The 15,146-nt window shown below is 49.2% G+C and overlaps 1 protein-coding gene across 3 annotated transcripts in view; it reads left to right on the top strand.

The window, feature by feature from the left end:
• LOC8052963 (Krueppel-like factor 3) overlaps window positions 1–15,146 on the top strand; it is a 255,160-nt gene that overhangs the window by 155,148 nt on the left and 84,866 nt on the right. For 2 of the 3 annotated variants that reach the window (XM_029983720.4, XM_042289971.1), the window contains one exon: window positions 13,863–13,952. The exons of the other annotated variant lie outside the window; for it this stretch is intronic. In XM_029983720.4, coding sequence (XP_029839580.1) covers window positions 13,863–13,952 — 90 coding nt within the window. The remainder of the gene's footprint in view (window positions 1–13,862; window positions 13,953–15,146) is intronic. 3 annotated transcript variants of the gene reach the window in all.

The following is a 15,146-nucleotide window of genomic DNA, read 5'->3' as shown; positions in this document are numbered from 1 at the left end:
CGGGTCTTACAAGGGCTTGGGAGGCCAATTATGATGGAAGAGCAATGAAGTTGACCCATCAGGTCTTACAAGGGCTCGGGAGGCCAATTAGCATAGTCGACTACTGTAAACGACTTATTTTTCGCGAGTGCCCAATTTTCGCGAATTTCGCAACTTAAATGTTCCTAAAAAAAAAAAAAAAAAAAAGATTTTGAGGATATATTATTGTATATGCTAAAGAATACATAGATCACTCCTAATCGCAAATATTTTTTTTTATCCCGCAGAATGCTCTAAAAAACACCTCCTTCCCGAAATTCGCGAAATGTCGAGCCAACAAAAATAAAGTCGTTTACTGTATGCGGAGCGCACTTAGTTCCAAGTCAAGTAATCTCATCTCAGAAAAGCACGCTAGAAAGTTGCATCTTACATTGGCGCTCAATTAGGCAGGAAAGCCATCGCAGTACATACATATTTCGAGATCCATCTGAGGTATTCTACCTAGCGTGGCGGACGTAACCTTCTTCTTTGAAAACCCGTCCTCGGTGGGCCTGTCCCAGCGATTCCGTCTTGTAGCGCAGCTATCGCCTCACTCGGTCTTGCGATAGGCCCGCAAACTGCGGTGACTTGTCAACCCAGCCGTCGGGCTGGAACGGAAACGGGACGTCCTCGGCCATCCTATGTTGCCACCGAAAAGTAGCAGAAAACCGACGTACAGGAAAACAAGCCCAGCAACCTGCAGAGATCAAGCCCAATGGCGCTCTTTGTTTTCCACCCGAGAAATTCCCTACCCCAGTCACAGTCAGGTTCCAAGTTTTGCCGAGAGGTGGCGCAAGCCGCCGCTCAATTTAAAGGCTTGGGCCGTATCCATCCATCCATCCTTCCATCCAGGGTGGATTCAAGCAGCTCCGCAAGTAAATCGTCACAGCTTTCGTCGTCTGTGTGGCTACACCAATCGCGCAAAGAAGGAAGCACGGTATCACGGGCAATCACTGCTCGTGCTTGATCTAGCCGATGAGAGCAGACGTACGAGGACGACAAACGCTATGACGACTTCTGACGCTGCGTGATTGATTGGCTTCATCGGATCCAGCCGTGGCTGCGCTCGGAGTAAAAGGGGAGTATATGAGGTGCTTCCGGGAGTCCTCTCGTGGAAGAGTGCGAGCAAACGGAGTGCGCGCATGCGCCCAAGGCGCTCACGCGCCGTGGGCTTGTGCACGCAAATCGCGTCGTGTTTCGAGGGCGCGCCCCGCGGTGCACGCGCGTCCCCGGGGGGAGCGGTCCATCAGCGTCCAGGCGGATGCGCGGAGTCCGCACGGCCAGAGAGCGGAGGGGCCAGACAGCCGTGGGTAGCGCGTGCGATTGTTCCCCGTGTAATTGATATAATGGCAGCGTGGCTTATTATTCCCGCTGACCCCTAATTACCGGGGTTTTCACCTCTGGCCGAAATAGAGCGTCGTCCGACCGCTTCGGCCTCCCATTGTTCTGGACGCCCGGCGTGCTCCGTCTGACCAGGAGGCCGCCGGGCCGAAGCGGGGCTGCCCGGTCCGGCACTGCTCGCGTCACGACGAGATGGGCACGCATCCGTTCGTCCGACCGAGCGTCTCTCGACCCCGACCACACTTCGTGTCGACCTGATTCCACTACGCGGTGGTGGCCGCCCAAATTCGGATCTGGTGTGGTGCGAGACACCGGCTTCTGACCCCTCCCCTCATCGTTCGTTTTGGTCCATCTGGATCCAGACGGGTTTAGGCGAAGATGGTTTCTTGATACGTTTTGCGTTCGGAGTGAATGTCTGGCTGTAGCTTTACATACTCAAGTGGAGAGGGGGTGATTGCTTTCCTTCTTTCGTCTGTTGTGTTTCGGTTTCTCTGTGGCATTTCCTAGGTACTCTTTTTTTCGAGTGAAAGAAAATTGAGCCGCGTTTGAGACGTTTGGGTTTTTTTGTCGTCCTTTGCTTACCGGCAGTATCGGAATGGGTGTTATGTCAAACCTTCACCAGCTCGGATGCTTCCTGACTTTCTGTTCATTAGGTCAGACTACTGGCCAGCGCAGCAGGACTGCCAACTTGATACCTTTGGCATACACCACTCGGTACCAGCGACACAAGTGCACGGTGACACAGCGCTCACCAACATTGAAACTGCAAAGCGGGGTTGGGGGAGGGGAGGGGAGGGGAGGAGGGGGTCTATTTGGGGAACTGTTTTCCCTAATTGTTTTCGGAGCGAAAAGAATTAGGGATATTGTGGAATTCAATTTCCGAATTTGAAAAAAAAAGAAAATCGGGTTTAACCCGATTTGTAAGAAATACATTTTTTTGGGATATAAATGTCGAGAAATATCGTGTTTTACCCAAAAACGAAGGATCCTTTATTTGTACGTGGCATCTTTGGCTGAAGTCTGGCACTTTGGAAATTACGTGACGACCGAGATAAAAGCCATAAAGAAACGCTAAAGAAACGTATACTCTGGCGCTAACAGACGCCTTGGAACAAAATAGTATTATGCCCAAGTTAGGCCCCTAGGGTTGCCAAACTCGTGCCAAGTTATGCGCTTCTTTGGCGTGACCTGGGATGCTTCTGATTGGAGCCCTGCGAAATTACACTTCATTTCCACGGTCCACTTGAATCCTATTGGATTTCCATTTCCGAACTAACAGTTGACGGGACTTCAGCCACATAACCAACACTACAAAAATTCTGTTTTTTTATTATTTTTTTTTTTGCGCGTTTAGTTTCGAATTTTGCAACGGTTCACGCAGACTCCACAACCGAGTTATGGCATCTTTAAACCAATACTTTGATTACTTTCACGCCAATCAACCTGTGGTAATAGTTGCCGTCGGGCACAATATCGCCGCTATTAGGGCTCGAGCAATACCCTATTCTTAGACCAGTCGCCCTCATCAAATCTAATCAGGTAATAAAGGAAGATCCCAAATTTCACGTAAGTTTCGGGCTACCGGTTTCATGGCCGTAAAATTAGCGCGGAAGTACAGAGGAAGGCAAGGGGTTGCAATTATCGCGCGACCTAACGACGTATACAATAAAACATCTAAATGCTCATCCCGGCGTAATCGTTTCGGTAGTAGTTCTGTGCCGCCGAATTATCGAGCAACGGTAATCGAATTCCATTGTTTCGGGCCGATCGTGAGTATCGAAATCGGGTTCGGACGTAGCGCGCGCGCGAGGCGAGCCCCCACGCGAGCGCACAACGTCGACCTCGCGTTGCCTTGCCGAGGAGGGGTTCCGATGCGGCCGCCCGCTGTTTACGGAAGCCGCGACGCTGATCCCTGCTGACCTCTCCCGCCAGGGCTGTCCCTCCTCAACTGGGCTGCGCTCATCTCATCTGCGTCGTACGCAGACCAGTGCCATTTCGCCGTTGCCGCGTTGCGAGTCCTGCGTATATACACGCTAAATGCCCCGTTTAAGGCGAATAAGAGGGTCGACCCCGGCCGTCGTCTTCGAGACGCTGCGTAACGAGGCTTTGTAGATCCGATTAGCGCGCTCTCTGCCCGTATACCAAGCTGACCCAATTCTTTCGGACCGAGAGTGGCTCTCATTCACGCGCGCGCGACGTTCACTCGGCGAACTGTCCACCGGCCCGGCCCTCGTGGTGCGTTTCCCTCAATCGTGTCGAGTACCTTGACGCGAGGGTTCGAATGTCCGTCCAGTCGAACTCGTATCCGTGATTGTCCTCGGCGGCGTGCAAACATAGTTATTTTTGTGCTACTATTGCCCTACGCTCGCTACAACGGAACGCGCGCCTTACCAGTATGCCAGTAAAGCCGGGGGTCACCAAACACGAGTCACCGAAACATCCGCGGTTTGAATGCCGCGTGCCGAGTTTCTTCCTTGGAACTCATAGTCATGCGGCATTCGAAGCGCAGATCTCGCGATGACTCGCCTTCGAATGCCTATGCAGACTGTCTTTTGTGGGATCGATAACCAGTGTGACCCCGGTTTAATATAATAGTTACCACTCTGTTCTGAGCCTTGCAACCATCGGCGTGTTTCTTCAGTCTCAAGTAAAATAGGAGATACGAAGAATGCGTAACAATGAGCGAGCCGATGGAGGCCGTTCAACTTGTACCGGCCGGAAAACATCATACGTCAGGCGCAGCGGCCGACGTGCTCAGGGTTGGCCGGACGCGTTTGCGTGGAATGCCGGCAAGCTGAGCTCAGTGACGTTCCTTTTCGTGAAGCAGTTCTGGTCAGACGTTGGCCGTATACGCATTGGCAGCTGTTCCTGCGAAAGGTCATACGTTTAACACTAGAAACGCAGAGTGGCGACTGCACTCACAAAGAGAAACCAACGAAATGTATCTCACTATTGAACAGATCGTCAAGTTTAGAAAAAAAAAAAAAGTAGCGGTGAGTCTATAAAAAGGTACCGAAGCTGGAATATTTATTGACCTATACGTTGGGACCGTTTTCGGGTATTAGACGAGGGAGCTTAAATTTAATTCTGCCATTTTATAATAAATAAATAAATAAATAACCATTAAAACAAAACACGGGACAGGCGTATACAAAATACGAGACACGTGTACTGTTGAGAGTTAATAATAGATTAACGGTTCTAAATGCGGTTCTAAGCTTTATGGCCATGATCAATAAAGGCGACACGCAGACGAAATCCGTTGGCAGCGAAAGCGCCGACATTATGCAGACGTGTTTTTTTTGTTTTTTTTTAACTTTAGGTTTTGCTTTTATTGTCCGCATCTATTTTTGAACCAAAGGTACATTTCAAAAAAAGATTATGTTTATTTTAATAAACCACAGTGGCCGTGAGCCGTCGCGATAAGGAGGTAGCGCCATCTATCAATACGAATGCCAAACACACCCCGCTATTCGACTTGGTCGTCTGCGTCGCCGCCCACCGTAGACACTGGCAAGTTTATTGACTCTGTTTTTTTTTTTGTTTTTTTTTTCAGACAGAGTATTTTACAGGTCGGTTTTTTTTACAAGAAAAACTGGCCTGTGAAATACACCTTTGACGAAAAGTTTAGATTGCTACGTGCAGGCGTCGATTTTTACGGTCCAGTTTAGATCGAGCCTCGTGAGTTGGGTCACCCTATATATGCAAAAAAGAAAAAAAAAAAGCATTAAAGCCATATTTTTGAAGGAGAATTCAGCTATAAACGAACGCCGGAGCTAATTTTCTTCCGGGGATAAAAAATTTGGAAACTCGAGGCTCGGAGATGGCCAAGGTTTCGCGGTGGTGCTTTGCGCAACCGTCAATTTTACACATAAGCATGCAAATAGTAATATTTTTGTACAAAATTTCTGAAAGGTTTACGACATATTGACAGTATATTAAAAGTTACAATAAATTACTTCAATGGTCAAAAAAACACCAAAGAAAGAACCAGGCACGTCAAATAAACACGTTTCGAAGACACATTCACAAATTATTTCCATACGAACTACTTCATATAAAACGACGCAAAATATATCGAAATGATTGTCTTTAAACTCATTTTACGAATATTAAGAGAACCATATTTATCCGTTATTGTAGTTCTGTTATTAATGCAGGAACGCAGCTGATTTCTCTAGATGTGGCAAAATTGCACGATCACCAAAAAAAAAAAAAAAAGACGACAAACGCGCAGAGACCGCTTTTGAGAATATGGAGTTTCGTAGATCGTTTTCGCCGTCCCGCAAGGCCCTCCGCAACCCTCTACTATAGCGGGAACTCCACAGTCAAGGCTATCCGCGCGCAGGCGTAGTAGCAACTTCTTCGTTGCGGAACGCTTAGCGGAGGGGGCAGCGCGGTCTACGAAAACTCCCTGTTAACCCTCTATACTCCGCTACGCTCTTTCCGCAACGAAGATGCAGCTAGTGCGCACGCGCGCCGCTGGCCTTGACTGCAGAGTCCCGGACATCGTAGCGGGCTGTGGAGAGCGTTGTGGGACGGAAGAAACGATCTGCGAAAATTCCCCAATTTTTGCTCGTGCGCGACGGTACCCTCCAAAGATGGCGACAGCAGGAAGAAAACGTCAGGGGAGACGGTTCACACATGCGCAGATGTTTACTAGAAAAAATGTACATTGAGTCATACATACGCTAATATAAACTCGACCGTTGCAAAAAAGAAAAAAAAAAAAATCTTCATCGCGGTATTGCACGCGCCGCCCTTGTGACCTAAAACGGAAGTGTTTCCTTTCGGCTTAGAAGTGAGCAGGCCCGTCAAATCAAGAGTACGTGGGGGTATCGAGGACGTTTCGGAAAAACCGACGCCGCGCCGTTCGAGTCAATCTTCACTGGTACGCACCGGCGCGCGTGTCCAGCTTCACTGCTTTGTGCCGACGTGCTATACAGTGGGTGACAAATGAATTAAGAGTGAGGTCGAAGCTTCTCCCACCCGTCCTCCTCTCCAGCTTTCGCTCTGCTAAAATGGAAAGAGGTGGGAGGAGCTTCCACTTTACTCTTCAAAACGAGAAGATCGAGCTCTCTGGCCCTTTTCTTGTCCCCACACCTCGGTGTTTGCCCAACAGTAGGCATGTGGACATGCCCACAGGCCTTGTGAGCATGTCCATGTTATCATGTTTACGTCATCTCCTTCAATAGAGCGCGGAGCACGGTGTAACGTAAAAATACTAACAATGAACGAAGTGGCGTTGATTGTTAGTTCCGGACTTTTTCCGAAAGCAGTCGTCAGAGAATGAGAGCTTGACCCACTGTGGCTTTTGTGCTGAGGTTGGCATGTTCACCGTGCATGCTGTGTTTTTTCATGCAGGCCGGAGTAGTAACCAAAGAGCCCCTCGTTCCCCTCGTCCCCCTCGGAGAACACGAACTCCAACCGAACGCTGACGCGGCGTTCGGTAGCGTCAGCCGAGCGCTGAGTCATTGTTATTTATTGTCCCCATTCGTGTAGCTCTAAAGTTAGCCGCTTGGGGCGCAAGGGTCTAATCTGTTCCCTAATAGGAGCAGCGGCAGATGTGGGACAGCATTTCCCCTAGCCCGATGGGCTCGGGAATAATGTTCACTGGTAATATAGGTAGTTAAAAAGAAACATTTTAACCTAGTGGTTCCCGTGCATCAGTCGACCGACAGGCCATGAAATGCTGACTCAGCTTACCTTCAGCGCTACCGCTGCTGATGCCAGAGAATAACGTTTTCACACTTTTCGTGGGTGGTGCTTGTTGGAGTATTAATTTGAAGAAGAAAAAAAAGTTAATGCATATTCGTCACGAACGTTTGAGGGCATATGCTGATTTCTGCTCAAAGTCTACGGAATGATGTCGGAGAGAGGGTGAAGACACTTTATGGTGAACTAAATTTTGCACTATGATACACATTAAAAAAATTTATTTGTCTGAGGAGCCGGGTTTTTGGCAATATTTTGCCTTAATGCATTGCCTAGTGTTCAAAATATCAATTTTTAACTAAACCTTATATCTAAAAAATAAGTTATTCCGAAGGCTATTTTTTTATTTATTGTTATTGCAAAAAGAAATAATATATATATAAAAATAGCTGAATCTTCAGCCGTCATCAAAGATGGGCTTTCATTTAACTGTATAATTTTATATTCAAGTGACGTGGTAACATCTGTTGGGCCCCGCTCGAAAAGCATCAGTGGCTGCAAATCAACGTTTGCTGCAAGCCCCTCTGCAAGAGGTCAAGTGCCGCTTTCCTGAATGGAAAATGCTAGACATTTATCGGCGCCAACGATTGCTGGAAGAACAACGTCGCGTCTTGATGGCTGATTTGAGCGCTTCGCCGCCATTGGCTTCCCCAAGGGCCGCACGGGTCCCGGGCCTCGTGTAGCGGCGTTCCTGCCGCTACTTGTAAGACAGCACAAACAGATCGGAGTGCTTTAACCCACCCCAGCGTGATGTTTCCCCCATTTATGCTTTCTGCCATTGACGTCACTAACACTCACGGATCGTCTATTCTGAACGTTCGATAACGCGCGTAGAAAAAAAAACACGCTGAAAACTTGCATTCATTGCGATATCAAGATCAACACCGTCAAAGTTTACTTTCTCAGACTCTTATGATGATGCAGTGTCTTAAAGCGGACGGAATTCGATTAAAAAGACTTTCAGCCTTTCCACTCTGGTGAAGGAGGACCAGCGAAGCTGTACTATGGTGGGAATGAAGTAACGGCCGGCCGCAAGTCGGCACGCCAGAGTGGAAAGGCTGCCGCCATCTATGAGCGACGGCGGCAACCAGACAACCGAAAAGCCGGTTGTCTGGTTCCCGCCGTCGCTAATAGATGGCGGTAGCTGTCCAGAGTTTTGTGCCGAGATCTGTTTGCCCACGGACACCATACTGGGGAAACTAGCCCTTAACAGCTCCGATGTAAAAACGTCACAGCTAGTTTTTTGTCAGTCATAAAAGCTACGAAAATGGGACACTTACGATCGCGGGCGAGTCATTTTTAAATTTGGGCCGAAAGCTGTCGAGGCAGGTTCTCTGGCCAGAAGCCCCGCGAGCGCATATATCGAGGGTATATTCACGGCGCCGAATCAAACACGACGCGGACGCTCCAAAAAACCGCCGAGTCGGAAATCGCCGTCGCGGGTTCAGAGCGGCGTCGGCGGCGGCTTGTGCGCGATGGGTGTTCCGTGACCGACCAGTCGGAGAAGAACAAAAGCGCTGCTCTCGCCGAGCCTGCCAGTGCGGAAGCTCTCCCCGCGTGCTCGTGGAGCGCGCGCGTTGGGCAGCGGGAAGCCCGCAGCGCTCGTCCAGGGATTGGGAAATTAATCGGCGGCTGGCTCGTGCGCTCTGGCGCCCGGCTTCCCGGTCGGTTCCTGACCCCGGCGACCTTGGGACGCACTCGTGCACGCCGCTGCTGGGCCAGGAAGCGCGTCGAGAAGCCGCCCAGACCGCCCAATCCGCACCCGCCGCACTGGAGGGCCACTTTCCCTCGGCGTCGAGCAGGACGCCGGCCCAGAATAATGCCGCCAAAGTCTGCTCCGGATTACAGACGGGGGAGTCGCAAACCTGCCGATGTTCCAAGTTCTACCGGCTTCGACTTTTTTTGTTTTTTAAGTACTTTTTATTCAAAGTTCCACTAAATACGAAAGGCAAGTTGTCTGCTTCCATGCGCACGAATTACGGTGGCGTCAGGAGGACGTCGAGCTGTGATTGGCTTTCCTTGACAAGATGGTTGGTAGACCTTAATCAACGTCATTAGATTAGCTCAGTTACGGAAGTGCTCATAGACGCCGCTTGCACGAGCAGCCCAGACAGCATCCGCAGAGGACAAATTCGGTCTAAATCTGGCATTCATTCTCAGGTATCATCCAGCGAAACAGCGCAAAGACCGGAGCAGCGAAGAAGACTTACGAATCAACGGAGATTGACTTACCTGTGTCTGTTCTGAGGATGAGAACAATGGAAATGCAAGCTTTATTCCGCGGGCTCACACTTGACAGCGCGCTTTGGGGACGACTCTGTTTCCGTTTCTGCTTTGGTTATAAGCGCCGCATACGGACATCTAGAGAACTGGCTCGGCTCGCTTTTTCTGCTGGGCAGCCGAGCGTTTGGACAGGCCAGAGCTGGGCGCGCGAAGAATATCGAAGGCCATGACGGTGCTAGCCTACTTCGATGTGCAGCCGACAGATTGCGCAGCGCGATAAACGCGAGGACGCGTAAGAATTGGGTTGTGTGTATGTTTATACAGCCTAAAACTTGGTCTGTGCCTCAACGGGCGACGAGTCTTCCGGAGAAATTTTCCGGAGAGGAGAGATTTTGCGAGTGCAGTACAACCGCTAGCCTGGGGGTCTTTAACGTGCATCACGCAGTAGTGATACACGACCGCACCCCGGTGCGATGCTCATCCAGTTTGAAACGGGCAGGGGTGGGGATTGAGCGAAGATGCCTAAAAAGCCCCTTTCTCCTGAGAAAACTAGCGCCATTCATTGTTGTAGAAATGCTCGAGACACGTGCCGCGCGCCACTTCCGGGAAGAACGTCGCGTCTGGAATCTAGCTTAGTGCTGCTGTCTGCCGCCATGATCTTCCCAAGGGCTGCACGTTGCACGTGCCTCGTTCATCGACGCACCTTGCGCTACTTTTAAAACATGAAGGGGCTTTAGAGAATTCGGCGCCAGTGGCGCTGCGACCGACTATCTCCGTACAACGATAGGTGCCAACCGGACTATTACGGAACGTATAATATACGAGAGTTTAATATTAAAGGGGTACCAGGGGTGTCATGTCTCGCTTCAGCCTCGTCGTGCCTGTTATCTTCGGTTCGTGTGTTCCTCAGCGGGAGTTAGTGCGAGGCTGTCACATAAACCGTCTGTTCACAAACGTACACCGAAAAAGTAAAACAAAAAAGAATAGCATATCACGTTTGGGAAACGTGTTGTTATCGTACTAATAATTATTAATATTATTCCAGGTGATAAGTTGCAACTCGGTGGTGTTCAGTGCGAACGGGGGTATCTCGAGGTGGAGCTTGCTGCGCTACAATCCGCCTAAAAGATAAAATATTTTTCGATGTGTATAAAAATCCGAACGTGTCGATTATCCCAGTTCTCTACGAACTCAAATTTGCTCGTTCCATCATTTCCACAGGCCGAGGAAGTCTCTTTGCCACTCGAAGGTTTTGCATCCTTGCTTTCGAACGCAACTTTGTGCACGCTCTCTCAATTAAAAAAAAAAAAAAAAAAATGTAACTTTTTGGCGCATCTGTTTTTTTTTTTTTTTGTCTGTTTATTAAAACGTTAGTTGAAATTTAGTGTTTGTCCTGTCCAGCCTTCTAAAGGGCCGCCCACACTAGCGAGAAAACGCGCGTGGCACGCCGATCGCGGCAAGTAACAAAATGGCGCCGAAGCACAGTCAGCGCCACGAGCGCGTGCAGAGACACGCCCTTTATCTTCCCGCTTAACCGATTTATCGGCGCGCCGGGCGCGTTTTCTCGCTAGTGTGGGCGGCCCTTAATTGTCCTTGTCTTTTGCTCTAACTATATTTGAGCATGGATTGGTTTGATCTAAGACACCCCGACCATTAAAGACCTCGCAGCCATGTTGAACTAGGACGTAAATATTCCCGGCGACGCAGCCGGGGCAAGAGGTAAAATCAGTAAGACAGCCAACATTCTCTGTGGTGGCTTCTGTTTTTTTGAAATCCGTTTTCGGTACGCTTTTTCTTACGACGATGACTGCAGCAAGCGAGCTTTTTCACGCTTCAAAACAAGCAGTGTCGGGTTCGTGCTAGCTGTCGCCCTCTGAGCAGTCGCTATAGCCATCAATAACCAAACATGTTTGCTACTTTGTCGGTCTTTCGGTGCGTGTATCATCCGTGAGCCCCCGATGCCCAGTTCCATTGATCACCCAGTGTGAAATGATCGAATGGGAAGCGCATATCTGCGCCGCGGACCTCAATCGGTCGAGAGGTCGTCGGGTGGGCTGATCGACTGCGAGCGTATACTCGGTGGGCATTCGATCACGCGGCTGCTGGTCGCGTCTTGCGAGGCGCCCGAGGGCGATGGTTGGAAACAACGCGTGCTAGGTCCTTCTCGGGCCTGCGCTTTGCTCCGTCGAGGGAGCCGTGGGAGGGCTTCCTCCCGAGCGGTGCCTGCGGACGCGCAAGTTGCCGCTGCAACGTGTCGTCGAATCCTAGCAAATATGCGCGCAGTTCACGGCCCCCACTTCGAATCCAGCGTTTTCACAATTTCTCAATCAGTCCGAGCCTTTTGAATCCTGCTCCCGAATTGGTGAAGTCGCGAGTCCCTTATGTAAATTCAGTACCGCCTGACAACATCCACTGGTTGTTTCGGGGATGTTCCACACTCTGCGAAAAGAGGAAATTTCTTTTTCTTCTTTTGGATGCGTGACGGGAAACAGAGCAGGAAATTGGAATTGAATTTATATCTTCGAGAGACCTGCTCGAATTTGCTTCTGTTCGCGGCTCGCAACGTTGGTATGTTGTGACGCGTGAGGACGGGCTCTTACAAAGTCCCCATGTGATCGACGGTGGAGAAGCTTCTTCGGAGTGCGTCCAGTGGTGAGTGGGAGTGGAGTAATCAACATAAGATATATTTTCCACTGTCCACTACGCTATTCCTATTCAGTCAGTGAAGGTGCGGGTAGGCATTCTTAGAGGAGAGACACTCGAGGAACCGACAGGTTCCTCGAACAATACGAGTGAATTTGAGTATGTCATGTGCGTTGCTAATTATACGATTTTAAATCTGACAAAGAATTTCGCTGGTCTACATCAGCTGGCACTTCGAGTAGCTGTGTGCGTTTCCTCTCTTTATGCGTCGTCTTTCACGTTTTGCGTCTCTTATTTAGTTACAGTAATAATAATAATTGTAAAAGTAGATTACCCTCTAAGAGGAGAGAAGAAGCGAGGACAGAACAGAAAAAAACTAAATGATATAAATGAAAGAAACTAAATAGCAAAACATCGTATGTTGTATTGCAGTTATCGTTACAGAACATTAGATTTTGGCTCTACCGACAGGATTATGTTGAGTGCCCTAATCGTAGAAGATAACCCCAGAGTTCGGATGCGCTTTACAACTTCTGAGCCGAAAGGCGAAGCGTTTCGGCTTCCAGAGTAGATCACAATTCCGGACATGATTCAACCGGTCTCCGAAAAATCAGAATGTACATCGATGCCATTCTCCATGAAAGGACAGTCAAGATCAACGTAAAGGTTACAGACTTACAGAGCTTGATCAGAGGCCCCGTGGATGCGAGTCAAGCCAGTACCCGAGGCAACTCGGCTGTTCTTGGAAGCCTTCAGCGTGCAGTGGTTGCCAGCCCCGAGGATTCCAACTACCTTGTCCCTCCAGATACTAGTGGCACAGAAACAACAAATATCCTAGAACCAACGAATGCTTGAAGCTATTGTTGGGCTTTGGAGAAGACAAGAAGATCCATGCTAGGGGATAGTGATGTCCGACCAGTCTGATGGTCAGTCGATGAATTCAGAAGTCCGGACATCATTTATAAGAATACGTGTGAGAAGGATGATCGGAGTTCCAGTGAGGACAAAAATAAAAACAGGTGACTTTTCCTCGCTGCAATGGCGAAGAGGTGCAACGAGCCGGGCCTAACCGACCATCTCGGTGACTGCAGGGAACAATGGAAAAGGAGTTTTAGCTCTGCGTTGGTAAGAATCCCGTAAAAAAAATGAGATAAAGCCACATTCTACAAATAAATTCAAAGCACGAAACTTCGTCAAATATTTTGACGAAAAGGGCCGCCTGCTTGAGCTGGTATACTACACTTTACCAGACCCCATCGGTAGTCCTACTGATAAAAAACCTAGGAAGTAATAACACAACAGAAATACAGACAGGTTAACCTGTGGGGGAGATTGTCCCGGCTACTTACTACATTCATTTGATCTGTGTAAACCGTTCAGAGGAACGGTACGCATAATGTGCACTAGCGGCATCAACGCAAATCTGAGCAGCGTGTAAATTAACATCACGCTGTCACATGAAGCCAGCGTCTCGAATCTTTCTTCGTGTCACGTGACCTTACGTCACGCGCATTACGTACAACGCTCGTCTAGGTCAAAACGCCGAGGGTTGATCCCAGGATCGCTGGATTTTGCAGCGCGAGCTTTTGCTCTACGTGCTCCCAACTTCGCCGCGCTGACACACCCGGCCGCCGATGCCCCGTTAAAATGCATTGTGCGTGTGAAGATAACAGCAAGGCTGCATTCTTATCTTAGCCAAAGGACAGAAGTCTATGCAGCGCTCACTATCTACGTTCTCGTAGACTCTCCGTCATGGTGGTGCGCAGAAGCAACAGGAGGTTCGGTTCTGCGCTGGGGTAGATGCAGGGACTGTGGAAAGGTCGTGCTTGGACCTGGGTCGTACTCGTTTCTCACCGCAAGGGCAGAGGATTTTGCGTGGCGTCCTTTGGGGCCTCGTTCCAGCGTGGCTCCTTCTCTCGCAGATCTCGCCTTGGCGCTCTTCAACTCGGCTGCCCGAAGGTTGGACGCCAAGGTGGCCAGCGAGGCTCACCGCAAGTCACCCACGCTTCCCGGTAAGTCCGATTTGCAGTTGCACGGCTAACTCTAAACAAAAAAAAAAAAAAAAAAAAAAAAAACGGTATTAGTTTCTCACTGTCTGCGTGGCGAATGATCGTTCGTTCACTCAGCTGCATGTTCTCATTTTTTTTAGAGCGCAGCTCTAAGGCGCCCGTTTTCGGCTTGAGCGGCGTAACCGCGACCCCCCTCCCCCCCCCCTCCGAGGATCTCGGGAGGACCTCGGGAAGGGGGGGGGGGGGCACTTGACCCCCCCCCCCCCTCCGCCCCTCAGTACCCTTCCATACTCCTCCTCACAAGCTGCGCTGTAATTCGGCGTTACAGGGAGTTGCAAACGGCTTTCACTTTTATTATTATTATTAATATTATTATTGTTTTTGGTGCTGGTCTCCACACGCGGGACGAAAACAACAAAAAATATTTCACGTATATCTTAATCCTAGCGATGAGACACGGAATGCGTAGCTTCTTTCGAGGTGCGTTAGGTGTTTGTATACGAGGTTTCTGAGCTCGGGAGTAACGTTGGAGTTCAGCCAAATTTAACGTCCAATTCAGTTGAATTTAATCTAAAATTTCGGGTTTCCCCTAATGTTAGATTAGAAAAGCTTGCCGTTACACTAACTAGGACGTACGTGCGATAAATTCTGGGTGTTACACTTTTGCGTTATACTTCATTCGATTTTTTTAAAGCCCCGTCTTGTACGCAATTTTTAAAAGAAAAAAAATGTGAAAAAATTACGTTTCTTTGGATAGTTGTGATTGAAGGAATATACTTTCTTAAACGTGGAGAGTGTCATACGGCCATGGCTTGTAGCACTTTTTGACTTGGCACTCCTGCAACGGAAAACGTTCGGCTGGCATTCTTAATCGGTGAGTGAGAAGGACACGGGCCCCTCACTGACGTTGTGATTAAGATAAGCCCCGCTCTGGCCTCCGATGCTATAGCCTAATCTAGCACCAAGGTCTCGTTTAAGCTGAATGCTGACAGCAGCGTTCGACGCTAGCTTAGCTGTGTACCAGATCACACTCAAGTAGATCCCAGTTATTCTCTCGGATTATATCGTGCGATATAACGCTTAGGAAGGCAAGCTCGACCGGCAGGGTTTCCGAACGTCATGGTACAAAACATGTTACTCCGTAATGAAGTCGAGTGAATTTGAAACGCGGTTCATGTGGTACGACCTCGTGTCGAA

Source organism: Ixodes scapularis, unplaced genomic scaffold, assembly GCF_016920785.2.
Source record: "Ixodes scapularis isolate PalLabHiFi unplaced genomic scaffold, ASM1692078v2 PGA_scaffold13__105_contigs__length_92229423, whole genome shotgun sequence".
Lineage (NCBI taxonomy): Eukaryota > Metazoa > Arthropoda > Arachnida > Ixodida > Ixodidae > Ixodes > Ixodes scapularis.
Note: the sequence above shows the minus strand (reverse complement) of the source record. Positions and strands in the feature narration are given on the sequence as shown.